The 19,924-nt window shown below is 40.1% G+C and overlaps 1 protein-coding gene across 1 annotated transcript in view; it reads left to right on the forward strand.

Annotated features, from left to right (window-relative positions):
* Slc9a9 (solute carrier family 9 member A9) overlaps positions 1 to 19,924 on the forward strand; it is a 545,494-nt gene that overhangs the window by 141,246 nt on the left and 384,324 nt on the right. Inside the window, exon 5 of the mRNA XM_038322078.2 lies at positions 3,248 to 3,363. Coding sequence (XP_038178006.1) covers positions 3,248 to 3,363 — 116 coding nt within the window. The remainder of the gene's footprint in view (positions 1 to 3,247; positions 3,364 to 19,924) is intronic.

The raw sequence follows: 19,924 nt of genomic DNA on the forward strand, positions 1-19,924 counted from the left end.
CCAGAGGATAGGCACCTCAACATCCAAAGTAGTCCCAGAATAGCTGTCTCTTACTGAGAGATAGCCAGCAGACTCAATCCTCAAGGCTGGGACCTCTGTAGTCCCAGCATGGTGCTAGAGACCTGGGAAGTGCTAAAAGTGACGCCCACAGTCAGGGTGGGCTGGTGCACATCCATCAAGGCAGTTCCTCTGGAGACAGTCCCTACTCAAGGGATTTTAATTTGTGACAAGTTGGCATAAGAACCAGTCTTATAAAAGAAAAGGGTTTATTTGGCTTAGACTTCCATGTTGGAGTTCATTATCAAGGGAAGTCAGAGCAAGCACCTGGAGGCAGGAACTGAAGCAGAGACCAAGACCTGCTCAGTTTGCTTCCTTATACTACCCAGGAGAGCCTGGCCTGGGGTGGCACCACCTGATACCTAAATTTATTCAATTTTAAATTTATTATTTATTAAGTTTTGATAATAAATTTTCTGTACCCAAATATTTTTGCATATAACTTTAATGGTTAAGTATTGGTCAGCCATATATGCTGTAACTTTTTTTGAACTGTTGCTGTAATAAGTACTTATGATCTGAAACAAACTTAATATGTGTATTTCAGAACAGATTTGATAATTTATTGATATTAACCCATAGAAAAAATTGATGAAATATAGACTATCTTAACAGTACTTTTAGGGTGAATTGTCATATTGGCTTATATAAGGACATCAGTTTTGTTTGTAGCAATTGTGTAAACAGGACTTTTAGCTTCCTCTGAGCTTCACTAAGCATAGGTAGCAGGCGTGTGTGTACTTTTCTCTGATCCAAATTCATGGCTTCTGAACAATATGCAATAAGTATATTTCAACTCTGAGTTTCTTCTTCCCTAAAATTAGCTAGTAATACAGACCTCAGGGATGCGATCAGTTTGTGGTGTTTATCATGTTTCTGTACGTGATGGTGTTCAGTGTCTGAAGCACAGTTCAAATGAGACAGGACCTTTGTGACAAGGGCTGAAAGCAAGAATAATGAAGACCATTCCTCTATCCAGGATGTAATTGTCCAACATGTCACAGGACTGGCCATACTGGCAGATTTCCACCAAGGAAATTATGTTGGTGACAGATATTATTTACATTTCTGATTATTTTCATTTCTATCCATACCACTAAACCATATGGTCAATGAAGGCACAGGTTTTGGTTTGTTAATTATTACTAGAAGACCTGATATAGTTGGTGGTCAACAAAAATACATATTGAACAACAACAACAAAATAAGTTGAATGAAGCTTCCCCGGGTCTGGTGGGAGATTTTTTATTTGGTAGCCAGTATGTGGCTCCCTGGGGAAATTATCCAGACTGAGGCCCTTGGACTTGCCTCTTCAAGCTCCTGTGGCCAAACCCCTACTGGAATAGTGTTTACCAATATTGAGTACTTTCGATCTGGTTAAGATTCAATTCCTACCCTGGAATCCATACTCTGCAAATCATGTTGAGTGTCTTATCTAAAGTTCACTGTGGATCCACTCAATAGTTCAATCCAGCGGATGGTGTCAGCCTCAAGATTTTAACGATATACCAAACCTGCCCCTTGGACTGTCTACAGTGGTTCCTCCATGGCATGGCTAAGAGTCCGTTGCATGACACAGCCTATCAGTATAGTGGAGAAAATAAAGCCACTCTTCAGGCAACACGTTCTGGTGGCTAAAATCCCCCATGTCAGAACCAGGCTGTCTCCATTTATCCTACTTAATTTGCCGTATTAGATAGGTTACTGCATTGCACTGTATAAATATTGTCAACCTTACAGGATCAACTGCGGATTACGTTAATTAAAGCACCTAAACAAATCCCATCTCCACCTTCCAGGAGCAGTAAGGAAGCAGCTCCCTGAGAGGGCCGAGAGCACTGGGCACCAGAGGTTGCTTGTTTTATGCATTCTGCAATGTCTCCATGGGCCATTATTGTTTCCCTATCTGATGAATGGAGGTCCCGAGGGTTCGACGCTTTGATAATACCCTGAGTCACACGGCTTGAATGTGACAGTGGCTGTTCAAATGCAGCTCTGTCTGAATTATCCCCCCCCTTATGGAGGTAGTTCTCTTAAGGGAATTGAAAGCCTTGGTATCACTGTGGAAATCGTGAGGTTCTATCAGCTGATGTTTAGCCGTTTCGTAGTCACGCTCACAACCTCAGCACAGTTTTAAGAAAGTAAACCCCAAGTGCACATGAGGATCTCAGCATCTGTCTAGAGACTGCACAGCCTGCACTTCCTCAGGACTGTTACTGGCTTTAAATCATATTGGTACTGAGCGCTAATTCACCCGTCTCTGCATTCTCTCTATTAGGGTTTAAGCAAAAAAAAAAAAAAAAAAAAAAAAAAATCAATCCTTTAAATAAATAAATACAAACTTTAAAGTTTCCATCAGCACGTGTTAACTAAGTGTAATAATAGTGGGTTCGTAATGATATTTTCATACATGTGCATAGTGTATTTTGGTCATTTTACCCTCTCTTGTTTCCCTTCCTCTCCAGCTGACCTCCCTTCCCTTCTTAACTAGTACCCTTTGTACTTTCATGTCTTAATTTTATTTTAGATTATTATTTTTTCATTTTGGTGAATGAGCTTAATTAAGGTTCCCGACAGAAGGCGCGTGAGTGATGTGTTATTCGCAGGAGCACGGGCACCTTAACCCATGTCTCTTCTGCTTTTACCTGGAGAGATGCTTCAGGTTTTCCGTGAGAGTAATGTTAGCTCATAGAATACACTCCCAGCCACCTCATGACTCGGTACAGGCTTTGGCCCAGGTTTTCAGTACCAGATGTGAATTCTTTCCAGTGACACAGTCTTCTCACCATAGGGGCAGGCTTGACCTTTGAACCCTTTCCAGGCACTCCTAGCAGATACAAGAGAAACTGGAAAGAAACCCATTTCTAGACGGCAATACGGCTCCTGTGTTTGTAGGCATGATTTGCTGTGCCATGTTGGGCACTTTCTGAAATCCTTTATCTTACTTTATTTTCCGTGGCATAGGCTAGCAAATACTCCATTGCCACTCGCTAGGTGAATAATGGTTTGTGACGTTCAGTGAACAAACCGTTCAGAGCGGAGATACCACAGTGGCCGTGAGTTAGCAGGTTTGGTGGTTTATGCATGTTTATACATATGCAGGAAGCACATCAGAATCTTCTCTGAGATAGCCTAGGCTTGTACAGGCTCCAGCTTGATGTCTGAAGGTCCCTTTGTTTCTCTTCTACAGGTTAATTATGTATGGCTTTGTGAAGGCCATGGTGCACGCTGGCCAGCTGAAGAGCGGGGACTTCCATTTCACTGACTGTTTGTTTTTTGGGTCACTGATGTCTGCTACAGATCCAGGTAACTGTTCAAATAATGCATTTCTTTCTTTGAAGAATCAAGCAATGGAATGGACAGTTTCTCCCCAGGTGCCCATGCAATGATTCTTCATTCCTCATCGCAGGCTTTTGACACATCTGCAAGTGACTTAAACAGAAAGTCAAGAAAGAAAAGAAAAAGAAATAGCTCCCGAGAAATTAGACAGAAAGCAATCTCCATAGTGGAAGGGACTTTTTAAAGTCATTATTGTTTCTCTTGTACTTAAAGCCATTCAGAACTGTTGTCCTTAAGTTTGCCTCTATTTGACATATCTTCTTTCAAAACTTATCTGTTGAATTAAACAGTGTAAAGTTTTTTTTTTTTAAATTGTTTGTTCTGGAACTTTCTAAACATGTCAGGGATAGGGAGCAGAGTAAAGATGATTGCCAGCCATCCTTTAGGAGTCAAATATGAGCACAGGTTCTTCATCCACTCCTGTTTATTATGATGGTATTACATTAAAGTAAGCATCAAGTATCATATTTGGTATGTAAACACCCTGAAAGAGACCCTTGTTGCCATTATAAAACTACAACTATTTGTGATCATAACTTAATAATATGAAACCTTCAGTCACTGTTTAAATATCCTCAGTTCACTTGTCCCTATTGCCATTATTGGTTTGGTAATAGTTTATATGAAACATAGCCAAAGATGACATGTAATTAGTCATGGTGTCCCCAAGTGCCCAATGTTTCTTATGGTTAAAGCCAGAGGCTTAATCAGAATCGGGTTCAACCTTTTCCTGTCATGATTACGGTAAAAATGATGCTGGGGAAACCACATCAGAAGTCAAGTGGTGACTGGTGGTTCTGCTGTCAGCTTAATCCATTGCAGCCATGAGTTGCCACTGCAGCAAAGAATGCCAGGATGCACCAGAGGAACGACATGGGTCTCTTATATGTTGTAATGAAAGAGGAAGCTCACTGAGGGTGTGCAGGCTGGTTTTTGGGCTAGTTCAACACAAGCTGGAGTTATCAGAGAGGAGGTACCTCAATTGAAAAACAAATTGCTTCTGTAAGACTGAGCTATAGGCAGGGAAACCTATAGAACATTTTCTCAATTAGTGACTGATGGAGGAGAGCCCAGCCCATTGTTGGTGTGGCTGCCCCTGGGTTCTATAAGAAAGCAGGCTGAGCAAACCACGAGGAACAAGCAAGTAAGCAGCACCCCTCCATGCCTTCTGCATCAGCTCCTGCCACCCTGTTCCTGACCTGCTTGAATTCCTGTCCTGATTTCCTTCAGTGATAAACAGCAACGTAGAAGTGTAAACCAAATAACCCCTTTCCTCCCCGGGTTGTTTTGGTCAGGGTCTTTCATCACAGCAATAGTAACCCTGCCTAAGACAGCGGAGAACCACATGATGTCTCAGGGTGTGAGAAGAGAAGGATGGTGATGGGTCTTGCATTTCCATTTGTGATATTTAGGGTGTCAGGATTTTGTTCTGGATTAGATGTATCAGGAAGTAAAAGAAATTCCATGATTATCCATTCAGTTCAGTCTTCTCTTAAGAGACAGACCAGACCAAACCTAAATCTGTAACTGGTAAAGAAGCCCCGTTTCCCTCTTCATGGTTAGAACAGACAATGTTCTGTCAGTTTGGTCTTGGATAATGCTCATTATTTATGTTTAGAGATGATTATGTAGTTCTTGTGTTCGTTCTGCTCTACCCTGCTCACTGCTCACAGAATCATATGCCTGAGGTTGTTCTGTGGGACTGTTTAAGCCCCACAGGGAACAAAAATCCTCATGGATAGTGAAAGGTTTCTGTACCCTGATATTGCAGTAATCTAAAGAAAACTGAATTTTTTTTTTTAAAAAAAAAAACAGGTTTAATCTGAGCAAAGCAACTCCTGGTTGATCTGGGGTGGGGTGGGGAGGAACGTGTGTGGAGAGAGAAGAAACCATGTGGCAGGTCAGGTCTTAAATACCTCTAGGTGTGGTCCTGAGCTTCTGGGGGGGGCACTTCTTGACAGACTTTCTCAAAGGGGCGGGGTCTGGAGTGGGTGGAGTGGGACCAGGTGCAACTTCCACCTAAACGATGGTAGCGGCCAACACCCCCTGACCAGCAGTGCTGGCATCAAATGAAGTATACCTGTGGTCTCTCAGGCTCCGTCTCAGAATTTAACAGTGAACCCAGATACTTCCTGGCACAGACATCTGACAAACTCTATAGCCTGCAGAGCCCTGTCTACCCATTGGCTGCCCCAGTTCCCATGATGGTCACTCTCTAATCCAATATAGTCTCCTCAAAGGAGTTTCACTGTTCAGTTACTTGAGCTCTCCGTGGTTTAATATAAACAAACAACAAGAACTGTTGACTGAGTTTTCTGTCCTGCCCAGTTTCTGTAGTTGTTAAGTCCCAAAGAAATCACACAGAAGTCTACATCAACAATAAACTGATTGGCCTAGTATCTCAGGCTTCTTATTACTTATATTAGCCCATAATTCTTGTCTCTGTTAGCCACATGGCTTGGTGCCTTTTTTGGTGAGGCAGTCACATCTTGTGTCTTCTGTGTCTGGGTCATGACTGCAGACTAAAACTTTCCTCTTCCCAGAATTCTTCTGTTCTCATTGCCCCGCCTCTACTGTCTGCTTGGTTGTCCTGCCTATACTGCCTGCCTGGCTACTGGCCAATCAGCATTTATTAAAAATAATACAAGTGACAGGATAAAAGACCATTGTCCCACAGCAAAAAAAAAAAAAAAAACAACAAGATTATTTCCTCTAATTTACTAATTTCCAAAATAATGTGTTGTTTCCATGGCATCCTCCATATGTTACTAGCATGACAGTCTTTAACACACGTCTCTCTGAAGATGTGGGCTTGAACACGGCTGTTTTGGTTCAGTCTATACAATTAAAGCACTCCATGTTCACGGGGCGGGGGAGGTCTTCATGTTTCTGTTGTATACTTTTAACATGGCTCTCATGGTCTTTGATAAACTTCTTGCATTTTGGTAGGTCTAAAGTTCCAGCCTTACCATCTATGACTTCTGTCCCTCAGTTTAAAAATAGTCATCCCTCCCAAGAGCCTTGGGTCTTTTAAGAGGAAAATTTAAGGACCACTTTTGCTACTGTTTTCATTACTATTGGATAGGTCATTCTTTTTAGACCTCTTTGTTTAGGCAAAGTTATATAAGAAATTCCTCTTCATATTTTCAGCTCAGTTTCAGGATTATAGAGATTTTATTGGGATGCCACAAATTTTAATTTGGATTTGCATTTTCTTCTGCTTTTTCTCTTCCTCCTACAACATTAATATAATTTTTACTTGCTTAAAATATATACTCTCAAAATCATCTCACATACATGATTGCTAAAAATATAGCAACTGAAAAAATGGCTTAAGATTTCATGTGGTTATTTTTAGCCTTTGAGTATATCCCACTTGGGATGCAGTTAAAAGTTGTTCTGTTTTTAAAGCACTTGAAATTACTCCAATGTGTGGCTAAGCCCAAGTCAATCACAATAATGTTCTTCTGCTTCACTGTGCTTTTTTGTTTTGTTTTAAGATTAGATTAAATATCCCAAGGATTCAGAAATGAAAAACCATTATGAGGGCGGGGAGCCTAGCTGCTAGCCCTGACCCCTCTGGCCTGACTTTTTGGACATGTTGGTGGTTATTGAATTACATTTCCATCTTTAACATAAGCATGTTTATGTTTCCATACCTGCAAACATAAATACCCTCTGGTGTACACTGTGCTGCACCGACTCTTTGTCTTGCTTTATTTAATTAGCAGTGTTTTTAGACATTGACAGCATCTATAGAGCTTTCTTATTTCCTTTTATAGCCACAGAATAGGCCACTATTTAGCCATTCTCCTATCAATGGGCATGCAAGAATGTTTTCTTGTTCTTTTAAATTAGCAATTGTGCCGCAATGAACAGTTTTTAAATTAACACAGCTTTTCATGTGTTTCCCATGTGTCTTTCAGGATGATTTCTAGAAATAGATATTCCTAGATACTGAAATTCTCCCCTAAACTGTGGACCAGTTTGCATCCACGCTAGTGATCTACGGAGGTTTATTTTCCTCACAGACATGCTGAGGCAAATTTAGGATCCCCCATAGGCTAAGGGATTTACATCTCCCTGTGGTCTGTTCAAGCCTTTCTCTTATTATGAGTGAGACTGAACATTTACTTACATGCTGAGGAGACATAAGGATATTTTTTTTCAAACCCAGCTTTGGAGCCCACAGTATAGATGAGGGGATCAGAGATCCATGTGGTGTGAAGAGATAGACTGCTCCACCCCAAGGGTGAGGGGCATCTTGGCTATTCCATCACTGCTGAGACATAGATTTACATTGCCGTTTCCAGAATGATTCCACACAACATCACATGCACCAGGGAACTGCAGAGGTGGCTTGGCAACAGCCCGAAGCACAAGCTGAAGATGAAGGGTTTCATCCCTAGTGACTTTCCAGCCAGTTAAGGCTATACTCTTCAGTTAAATATGAGCATTCAGCCTTTCAGTGCTGAGTCAAATTTCAGGTCTCCTTTACGCAAACATGTGTGTTGCAAAGCATCATTTGTTCCCCGTCTCAACAGTGAGCTTATCGCGACAACCTGAGTTTGTTGAATTCAGACTGACTGGGTTGTCTCCAAGCACTTCTGAGGTGTGTTTTAGCTTTGTTCCTTCTGTTACTGGTGATATTCCCAAGGTTCTGTTTGAACAACACAGAAAACAAACCGAAATGGTGAGAGGAGAGGATCCAGCCTAGGAAATGATTATTTACCTGCCTTGTGTCAAACAGCTAAACGGAAGAGGCCTTTAAAGTCTCACAGCGGCTTACCGCCAGGAGGGGCACGCAGAGAATAGAGTCCACCTTCTGGGTCTGGCGTGGGCTAGCTGTGCAGCTTCGGGCAGCTCTTTACTGCCTTAGATTGCATGGAATCTTGCAGGCGGTAAATCTTCATTCTCTTTCCGTCTCTCCTCCTGATTCTTCAGATGAAGACACTACCTCTTCGTCTGTCCATAAACTGGAAAGTACCAACCACAGCCCTCATGCCCTTCCAGCTCTAGTGGCCTGTGATTCTTATTTCTGTGAGATTTTGTGAAAAATGAACTTTAGTTTTAAAGAAAGTGCAAAATCAACCCAAAGCCAGTCAGCTGGATAGTTTGGGGTTCTAGCCCCACTCAGCAAATGCAGCCTTGATTTCACACAGCAGAAGCCTGCGGTATATAAGCAGGAGCCCTGGCTCTCCCTCCTTTACCGAGAGCTAATTGTTATATTAAACACATTGAACCCACTCTCTGCTAAATTGGTGTAATTTAAGATCTTCAATAACCTTAAAACACTTAGTTAATCTTACCCCACAATTATTCATTTATTGCCTAAATTCTCATGACTCACTAACTTATGAAAGAGAACCTGTGCTCTCCAGGCCTGACGGTTCTTGGCCTTCTTTAAATGAATCCTTTCCCGGTTAGCTGCATCTGAACCAGGGTTATTACCTACTCCTAGGTATCTGCTGGAGAAGCACGTTTAGACTCGAATGCTTCCTGCCTGTTTCAGATTCTCTTCAGCTAGTTTGGGAACTCCCAGTTTAGCTAGGAGGATTTGACCATAATATGATGAATTTTATATCACTGATAAGACCCTTGCTGCTGTGATGATCAATGTCTTAACCATGAGTGGATGCCCTGGGACAGACGACTGGCTATGCAGGCTATGCAGGCTAGGCAGCCGGGTACAGGAACATCTGCTCAATCCACGAGGTAGCTTTGCTTCATACACATCCAGAATAAGGAGATCAAAACATGGGGCAGAGACAAAGGCATTGACACACAGGAGCCAAAGGCTCCAATGTAGAGAATGAAGATCTGACTTAATAATCCCGCTGTCAGATGGTCAGGGCCCAGAACGGAACCCTCTGCTGCTCTCTTGCCTCCTGGCTCTTCCTTCACTCCTTCAGGGCCATTTGGTAAATCGAGACTACCAAATATGATGATTTTGACTGAGACCAAAATTCCCATTCAAGTGTGGTAGGTAAGATAAGACAGCTCTTTAAGGGCCCTGAAGACACATGGAACCCCAGCAGAGCTGCATGCCTTGGACATGGCTGGTCCTGTCTTTGTCTGGCTTGTGCTGTCTCTCTTCTGACTCTGCCTTCCTTAACGTCTCTGCTCAGGTGCCAACTTTGAAGTAATGCTAGCTTTGCCCCAGCTGTTAAAAACCACACCTGCCTCTCGCCCTAGTCACCTCGAAAGCCTGGACCCTTGCTCCATTTATCTCAACAGTATTTACCAACACCAAATAGTTATTTTTATTGCTCTGTCTAACTATTGATCATCTGTTCCCTAGGTGGGAAGGCTTTTCACCTATCTTTAAAAGCTAGTGCGTCTACTGCCTGGAAGATTGGGTTTTCAATAAATGAATTAATGAGTATTTTTGTGGAAGGAACTGTTAGAGCAGAGTCTGGAGCCTTGAGAAGAATCTCCTCCAAGTTTGAAATGGGAAGCAGTCGAACATGCAGGTCACTGCCAGTAATCAAATGTTTCATGGCCCTGGAAAGGACAGGGACATGAAGTACAGGTCAAACTCGGTATAGACATGCTTGCTTCTGTTCTCTGAAAAGATACAGCTGACTAAAATAAAGATGTGTGCTTTTCTTTTTTAGCCAAGTAGACAGAATTTCTTTCTTCCTGACACATAGTCAGGTTGGCACTTTCCTGAGAAGAGCAAGCCATGGTTCGTGGACTTGTGGAAATGTATCAATGATGCAGGCATTGTAAATCGGAAGTTACTCAAAGTAATAGTGTCTTTTAGAAAAAAGGAAGGATTCCGCACGTTAGACCAGAGAATTCTAGAAACTCATGCTGGCACTTGACAAGAGCGATACATCCTGCAAGGTCCATAGAGAGCTGCCCATTCAAGCATATGTGATCTGCGCCTCTTTGTGCTCCATCCACTTCGCTCTTTCTCCTATGGATTAAAATATCTTCATTTCATATGCTGCAGCTGCACTGGGACTCAAATACAGCTGCAGCATTTTGAGCTCCAGGAGCATTATTTCATAACGCAAAACTGGAGGGTGACTCTGACTTCATAGACTTAGCTGTTTCTCCCAGGAGAATTACTCCAGGCTATTGTGAATTTGGGTCACATTAACAAAGATGGGAGGTCTACAGTCCTTTCTGGTAGCTTGCAAAATATACATGGCTACTAAACACTTAGACTTGTAACAGGCTCAGTCAATATATACTATAAACATAAATACACCCTCTGTTTCAAAGATTTAATATTAAAAAAGTATCTCATTCATAATATTTTGCTGATTGTATGGTTCTGGAGATTGAACCTAGGGCCTTAAGCATCCCAGGCAGGAGCTGTGCTCCTGAAAGATGAATTTAATTTCACCTGTTTATCTTTACTTTTTTAAATATGATGACTAAAAATTTAAAATTATGTGTATGGCTTACATTACATTATTGGATAGTGCTTCAATAGGGCGATGTCAAAGGGGAAGAGTATAAGCCAAATACACAATCCTTAATTTAAAAAAACACCACAATAATTTAAAATTAAATAAAGAATCAGGAAGGCTTACAGGGTGTGATGGTTTGAATACGAATGGCCCCATAGGCTCATAGATTTGAAAGCTTGGTGATTAGGGAGTGGTACTAACAAGGATTAGGAGGTGTGGCTTTGTTAGAGGAAATGTGTCACGTGGGTGGGATTTGGGATTTCAAAAGCTCAAACCAGGCTCAGTATCTCTCTCTGCCTGCTGCCCATGGATCTGTATGTATACTTCTCAAGCTCCTTTTCCAGCCCTATATTTGCCTGTGTGGCTCCATGTTTTCCACCGTGACAATTATGGCTGAACCTTTGAATAAAGAAAGCCCCCGTTAAATGATTATTTTATAAGAGTTGCTGTGGTCAAGGCATCTCTTCACAGCAATAAGAACAAGGCACCAGATGGATCGTGGCCTTTGTGGAAATATGGGTGATTTATACTTTTTGAAATTGAACAAATATGTCTGATATTTTCTTTCTAAAAATCTCTTTGCAGTCTCTTTTTTTCTACTGTAATGCATGATAACCTATAAATTAATTTACACCCATGCTTCAGAAGCAAAGGAAAGAGAAAAGGGAGTAAATATCTGGGTGATTTAAATACCACAGATGTGCCCTCTAGCCCATAAATACTGCAGTCTCTGACTTGGTGAAAGGCAGCTTCAGTGATCTCAAGCCCGAGGCTTTCAACTGTTCCTCTCCTTAGTGGAGCAGAAATAAAATACCTAATAGTCCTAGACACTGCCCCTCTACCTTCCACTCCCTGCATGTGTGTGTATGTGTGTGTGTGTGTACATACGTGTGTTTTTATGCAGTTTGTTGCAAACCCAGTAAGTCTGACAATCGACATTATGCTACTCCCATTTCAAAGTGTGTTGAGACATTTGATGTTCCTAAATTAGATAACTGCTCAATATCAGAAATAAATGTTTATGTAAAAGAAGTCAATAGAGACTACCCATGGAGTTGGTTGGGAAAATATAGCCCATAACTCTTTTCATGAAATTTAGAGTTTAAAACTAGCTGATGTAGATAATTGGTTAAGTTCTCCAATTAAGCAAGGCAAAATATAGTGCTCGGTGTAATTCATTGATTTGTCATTGCCATCACTAAATGACCTTTAGTGACTGTATGTAAGAAATCGCTTATAGATGCTGCAGAATACAGAGGGCTTTGCTGCTATGGAGCATGTAATAGACACGCGGTGAATAAATAGAAGAGTCTGCAGGGTGTGATAGACTAATGGTTAACTCTGCATTCTATCAGAGCGACATGAGCCTTAGTTTCCCCACTTATGAGATGGGGTTACGATTTATTAAAAAGCTTGCCTTTGAGAGTGAGTGAGATGACGCATGTTTTGGTTGTCGTTATCTTACAACGACACTGAGCTGGAATAGCATGTTGCCATGAGTGTAATACAGCAAGGTGTGCACACTTGAGCTTGTTTTTCTGGCAACAGTACTAAACTCTTCATCCTTGGGGGACTCTCTCTTGGATGACTGCTTTCCTGCGAGGGCTGCGTGGTCAAAGTCTGAAGTGTGAGGTGTAAAATGTAGTGGTCTTTCTTTAAGAAACAAACAACACTTTCACTTCCATTTCCTCTAGTAGATTAGGATTCTGAAAAGTATTGCCACTATGTTTAGATATTGTCATTAAATTTAGATCATGTCATTTTATTCCTAAGTATCTAAAATCATGTGCATGCGTGAACAAGAGTCATTCTCTGGCAAAAACTTTCAAAACCTTGTAAATCTTGCAAAGAGTTTCAGAAGCCACTGCTGTTACCAACTAATGTGCTCACTTTCAGATCCCCAGATTGTTCATTTTGCCTGTAATCAGAATCCAAGCAGGATCCACAGGTGACATGTGTCACACCTATGCCTTCTCTCTTAGTCCAGAGCCATGCCCCCTGACACCATATCTTTTATGCTGTTACGGAGAAAATGACATCACTTCTGTGGAAGGAACCTCATTCTGGACTAGACAGTGTGCTTCCTGCTGCAGTTTCTCTTATGTTCTCTTTATCTGAGTGGCGGGTAGCTTTCCCATCAGACTCACCTGCCACAGTGCTCCGTGGTCTGGTCCTAGTAGTTCCATTGGGAATGACAAGATGGATGGTATATATATATATATATATATATATATATATATATATATATGGTATATAAATATATATATGTTTTCTAATTCAACCCATTCTTCCAAATCTTTGACTATAATGATTCCTGCAACAAAGCTATCCTATGTACATATTCTAAGTTTCCCGTATACCATCAAAAAGGATTATACAGGCATCCTCTGGACTGTTGTTCAAATGAACAATCCATAAACAAACTTCCATTATAGACATGTATTAAATTTAACTGCAATGCCAGCATTGCACTAAAATGCTAGCAGCACTTTTGTGGTAGGTGAAGTGATAGCCCTGCAAAGCCCTAATCCCCGGAGCCTGTGTATATTACATTAGCTTTCTTGGCACAAGAGACTTTGCATATGTGATTAAGTTAAGAACCCCGAGTTGAGGAAATTACCCTATCTAATCATGTAGGACCCTACAAATTGAAGACCCTTTCCTGGCTTTGATTAGAGGAAGATGTGACTATGAAAAGAAGCCATAGAGAGACACAGTGTCGGTGCTGAAGGTGGAGGAAGGGAGCTGTGATTCAAGAAATAAAGGTAGCTATAATGCCAGGTGGAACGCCCAAGGAAACCAATCATCCCCTGAAGCCTTATGTGAGTTACTTTTCTATGATTCTGACAAAACACATAGCAAAAACAACTGAAGAAAGAACAGACTTCTTTTGTCTTCTATTCTACGGTGGCAGAGAAGTCGTGGCAGCAGGGGTGTGAGGAAGCTGGCTACATTACGTCAGCAGTCTTATCCCACCTGGGGACTGGACATGGGGCTTCTCTATAAAACCTGAAGGCCTGCTTAGGTAATCCATTTCCACCAGAGAGGTTCCATCTCCTACAGGTTCTACCACCTTCCATAATAGCACCATCCGCTGGAAACCAAGGGTTCCAGCACTGATACTGTGCTGGATGTTTCACATTCAAACCTCTAGCAAGGACTGTAGCCCTACCTTAATTTTATCCTACTGTGATTCATGTTGAGATCTACCTACAGCACTACAAGTTGCTAAATTTGTGTTGCTTTGGGATCCTAAAGTTTCAGTTGGCTGTGGCAGTAATTTAATACTGATATAATTATTAAATATTAGTAATATGTAATTAGGGTAAAATTTCCCAAACTCCATCATAAAACACTGTAGTTGCTTTCTTTGATCAAGAATCTAGATAATATGTGATCATTGCTTTTAGAAAGAATTTAAAATAATAAAGTAGTAAGGTGCTTTTCTAAAAAGAGTCTTGAAGGATCATGTAATCTAACATTTTCACCTACAAAGAAGAGATGAGTAATGTGTCTCTACAACAGTCATTTGCAATGCTAGCATTACTAACTGGAAGAGCAGCCATGCCTATTATCCATGTCCTGGGAACCAAGAGGTAGAATGATCCAAGATCTGTGAGCAACTTGGGATACTTAGCAAGTTCCAGTGTGTTCCAAGCTATCTAATGAGGTCCTGTTTTTTTTTTTTAAAGTTCATATTTGTGATAGTTAATCATTATTATCAACCTGAAAGAATTTGGATTACCATGAAAACACCTTTGAATATATCTATGAGGGTAGAGGGTGTTTCTAGATGGGTAGGAAAACCTCTCTGAATGTGACACCTCTCCATGGGCTGAATCCTGGACCAAATAAAGAGAAAGCCAGCCGAGTATCAGCATTTGCCTCTCGCTACTTCCTGACTGTGAATCCACTGTGACCAGCTGCTTCATGCTTCATGCTTCTGTCATTGTAGTCATGACAGTCACAACAAACTGACCCTCAAACTGTGAGCCAAAATAAACTTTTCGCTAAGTTTGCTGTGTGAACTATTCTGACACAGCTAAAAGAGAAGTAACCAAAACAACATTGCAATTACTCTAGAGGGTTCCTGAGAGTTGGCAGTGGGTTCTGGGAGAGTGGCAACCTTAACTTGAATCCTCTATCTTTTGTTTCTCCACATAACTGACTTTTCCAAGTTCTTGGTTCTTCCAAGTGCTGGCAAAGTCATGAGCTCTGTGTTGTTCCTGTTGAGGGATATTTCTGTATCATGAATCGTGTGAGCATCTAGATCCCTGTACCTGCTACAGAGGAGGCTTTGCATGGGAACTGGAAGGTTATAAATGTAAGAAGTTGTGTTGTAAATCTGTGTACTTTGGACCTTCACGATAGGAAGAGGAGAGAGGTTGATGTAGATCTAAAGTTGGCGAACTTGACCTCCTTGGTTCCTGGGTAGTAGTATGGTAGTGCCCATCTGGGGCCGAAGGACTAGCCATGCTGCTTCAGCATAGCTACTTATAGAACTGCTAACACAGAGGGAAGTCCTACACTTACAAGCTCTGGGAAATAAACAAACAAAAACAGACCAAAATAAAACCACGAGATTTCTTAGCAGCCTGAAAGAAGAACATTCCAAACAAGCTGAGTGCACACCCAGGACACTAATTGTTTCAGGAGTTGGGAGGAAGATGCAGTGATCTTGGAAGGGAGGTTAAATAGACCAAGGGCAGATATGACCTGTGATTTTCCAAGTAACAGCTGAATGGAAGAGTAATATATCCCACCATGATAAGAACCAGAATTAGTGGAAGGTTATATAAAAGAAAAACTGAAAAAGCAGAAAAGGAAATTTTAAACATTTGATTATTTTTATTTGTGTGGGGTTCACATGCACACACATACACTTTATTTGTGTGCAGGTGTCTATTTCTTCCAGAAGAGGGCATCACACCTCATCAGCTGGAGTTACAGGCAGTTGTGAGCTACCAAATATGGGTGCTAGGAACTGGAATTAGACCTGCTGGAAGAGAAGCATGCATTCTTCACCATTGAGCCAACTATTTATCCCCATAAAATAACATTTTAAAATATGTAAACCAAGAAGATAAACCCAGAGACTGGAGGACTAAGTCAAGAGGCATCGTATATAGAAAAATATAAGAACCAGCATAGGAAAGGGCTAAAAAAAACAAGTAATGATTATACAAACAAAGCATTTTTTTGCTCTGCGCTGATTAAAAAAAATCAACCCTTCATATTAAATCCATTTGAGTCCATCGCGTTTCAAGCAGGATTGATGAGAAATCCTAAAGTGTATGTCTTGGCAGCATTCCTAAATTACATGAAAGAAGAGAAAACGAGATAAAACAATCACATACAAATGTAAAGGAAAAAAAGAAAGCCATTTGTGATGGGAACCTTAGTTGTCAACTTGACACAACTTAAAATCCACCTCAGAGAAGAGGCCACCAATAACCGCTCTTCCTGTGTTATGAGCTGAGCAGCTGTCTGTTTCCTGCATTGTGACTTCCTGTGATGATGGACTACCTGCTTGGACCTGTGAGCTAAAAACTGAACCCTTCTTCCCCAAGCCACGCTTGTCTGGATATTTTATCACCTCAACAAAGATGAAACCAGGACAGCACTGGACTTCCCCTCTGAAACATTCAGTGTTTGAGCACAGAGCATGCAGTATTGTAGTTGCTAAATATGTGTTTACCAATTTAGGAAAGCAGGAAGAATTTGATTAAAGGGTAATTATGCTGGGTGCCCTCAATAAACTTATTTAGAATTAGCTATAATAGAGAAATAAAAAGTAATGGATTGAATAATGTAACTAATCAACATGATATATGAGATGTTTAATAGGTCTTTACCTCTCTAATGAAAAAGTGCTTTCTGTTAATCAATAGAAAATTTCAAACCTTGGCTATGTATTTTGCCACAAAGGAACATCAATAGATTATAACAGGAGCAAAGAATGTGCTAATAATAGTCCCAAATCACATTGCCTGAAAAGCAAAGGAGACAATAGATCTCTTTTTGCAAATTAGAAGAAATCAAGAGGGAAGTATTTAATGTCTAGGATATATAGTAAAGAAAAACTTTGGAGCTACACCTAATAGACAATAAGACAAAATGTTGTGGCATTAAATATATTTGTTATTGAAGGAAAACTCCAACTATAAAAGAATTAAGAACTTAAGAGAGCAGATATATTTAAATCAAACAAACTAAAAAATCCAGAAAGGGGGACTTAATAAAGATAAATATCCTGATTAATAAAATAGAAAATAAAAAAGTAGCAAAAAGCAAACAGATAATTCTGCCCAGGAATAACTCAGTGAACAACTGGAAGGAGAGATGTAGTATACATGAGCTTCATTGGAGACAGAGAAGACAAGGATAAAATCAACCTAATGGGCAGAAGTCAGATTCTTCGATAGTACAACACCCAAAGTAATATTCCAGGTAACTCACAAGGAAAAAAATTAACCATGAACAAAATTACAATAAACTTCTCTGGGAACAAATAAAAATCTGGAATAAAAGATTAGAAAGATGAGAGAATATCTACAATTGAAAAAGCACATGGTTAGATGATTTCATAGCTGAACTACATCTCACTTTCAACAACCAAGAACTCTAATAAAACTTAACTATTGCAAGCCATTCATAAGTATGAATGAATCCTGTTTATTTTAAGATGGCATGATGCTGAAATCAAACTACTGAGAAAGAACCACAGCAGGAAGTTGTAATCCACCCTACTCCGACTTGTAAATTTACTAGAGTTCAAAATAAGACACTTGCAAAGAGAAGCTATTAGTGTTAGTCATAAAAATCCAGACAAAACTACTGCATTCCCTGTGGCTAAACTCTAAACATTCTCAGAGGAGACCATCAGTAAATGTTAATAAAATAAATAGATGCATCAAAATGATAGTAATGTTAAGTGGACTGGAGATACAGCTCAAAGGTGAAACACTTGCCCATCATGAACAAAGCCTTGGGTTCAGTTTCCAGGAGCACAAAAGCAGACCAAAAAAAAATCCCACTAACTAAGCATAATACTCTGTGGTTGTAAGAATGGCCAGTTCTCATAAAATCTACCAACTTCATCAACCTCTTAAGTATAGTAAAGAGGATACAACATCTGATGTATTACTGAGATAAAGGTATTTGAAACCATACAGCAACTCTGACTCCTGGATCCTTGGCTGAGGGGAGAAAGTGACCCAGGAAACCATGTGGGGGAATCATGCAGAGTCTATCACTATAGGTGAAGCTTCTAGCCAATGATACTGTTCAATGACACTTGCTGTGGGATAATGCTCTTATACACTGTAAAGATTTGTCACTCATATTGGTTTAATAGAATGCTGATTGGTCAGTAGCCAAGCCAGAAGTATAGGCAGGGAAATCAGACTAGGAGAATTCTGGGAGGAGGAAAAGCACAGAGTCAGTCATCATCCAAAAGCAGAGGAAGCAAGATGAGAATGTCCTGCTGAATAAAGGTACCAATCCACATGGCTAAACATAGATAAGAATTATGGGTTAATTTAAATTGTAAGAGCTAGATAATAATAAACCTGAGCTAATAGGTCAAGCAATTTATATTTAATATAAGCCTTTGTGTGTTTCTTTGGGACTGAACAGCTGCAGGACCAGGCAGGACAGAAACTTCTGTCTACAGACACTGTTAGTTCCATGTAACACTGAAGTGAAAAATCAAGACATAAACCTCAGTATTTCTCTTTCTACCATCTCTTTAATCTCTTCTTGAACTCATCATTGGACAGACAACTGGACACTAAGGCCTAGAGTCTTATTATTGTCATCATGTGATCAGTGTTCTATAGCTGATAACAAGAAGATGGAGACAGATGAGGATCTGGAAGGGCAAATGTAAGATACTGGCATAGTGTTTCAGAGATTGAAATGGGGGAGAGGTATGGGGCAAAAGTCACATATATTAGAAAGCGAGAGAAGAAGCTACCTTTTTTGCTAATATTACATTATCTAAAACAACAACAACTATTACATTAAGTGCCTGGATATAAGATAAATATACAAAAACCTGCTAGTTTAATGTTTTTTTTTTTTTTAAGTAGGGCCTGGTGACCCAAGTCTGTTATCCCACCCACTCAGGAGTCTGAAGTAGGAAGTCCACAAGTTCAGGGTTAGCCTGTCCTCCAAAGTGAGTTTCAAGGCCAGTTTGGGTGACTAGATGAGACCTAATCTTAAGATAAAAAGTATATAAAGGACTGAGAATATAGTGCCTGCATAATGTACATGAAGCTCTGGGTTCTAGCCTAAGAAATGCCTCCCACCCCTACAAATAGCAACAAAATATCTAGAAATAGAATACAATATCTACAAAATCTGTAGATACTTGAGGTTAATATTAATATTGAAAATTATGACACATTAAGTAATGCAACTGTCATTATAAAGAAATGAAGAGATAAATTCTACAATGGGAAGTCTTAATTATGGACTCTTTTCTTTCACTTGCCACTATATGTTTTTTAACATAGACTAAGTCCTTAGCAAGGTGCATTGTCCCTGTACTTCTGATGTCTCATTCCAAAACACTAATGTCAGTCTTTGTGCAATAATCTTTCTGAAACCTTGTATTCCTGGAAATATTTTCTTATACCATATTGTTATTTCAGCAATTTGATTAGATATAAAACTATTCATTCAAAGTTCCTTTTCTTCCCTATTGCTTTATGTTTAAGTATTTGAAGTTTAAGTATGTATCTCTTTACAGTTTTAGTTTAATTTGCATCTGTGAATCCCATTATCCAGATGCTGTGCCCCTATTTCTTGCCTTCTGTTTCTCAATACTTTCTAATGAATTCTGTGTCTTAAATCTTCCTGATCCCATCTGATAGAGCTCCACTGTTGAATTTCCCATTTACACAATTCACTTCTTCATCTGTATCCGCTTATCCACCATTTTACATCTTCCTCGTCTCTGTTCTGTTCTTTTTCTAATTCCTAATTTTGTTTGACATTGATTGGTTGATTGTGTGTGTATGTGTGTTTCTATGTGTGCATACCCCAGTGCACATGTGGAGGTCAGAAGACAACTAGCAAAAGTTGGCTTTCTGTTACTA

The sequence above is a fragment of the Arvicola amphibius genome, chromosome 3, assembly GCF_903992535.2.
Source record: "Arvicola amphibius chromosome 3, mArvAmp1.2, whole genome shotgun sequence".
In the NCBI taxonomy this organism is placed as follows: Eukaryota; Metazoa; Chordata; class Mammalia; order Rodentia; family Cricetidae; genus Arvicola; species Arvicola amphibius.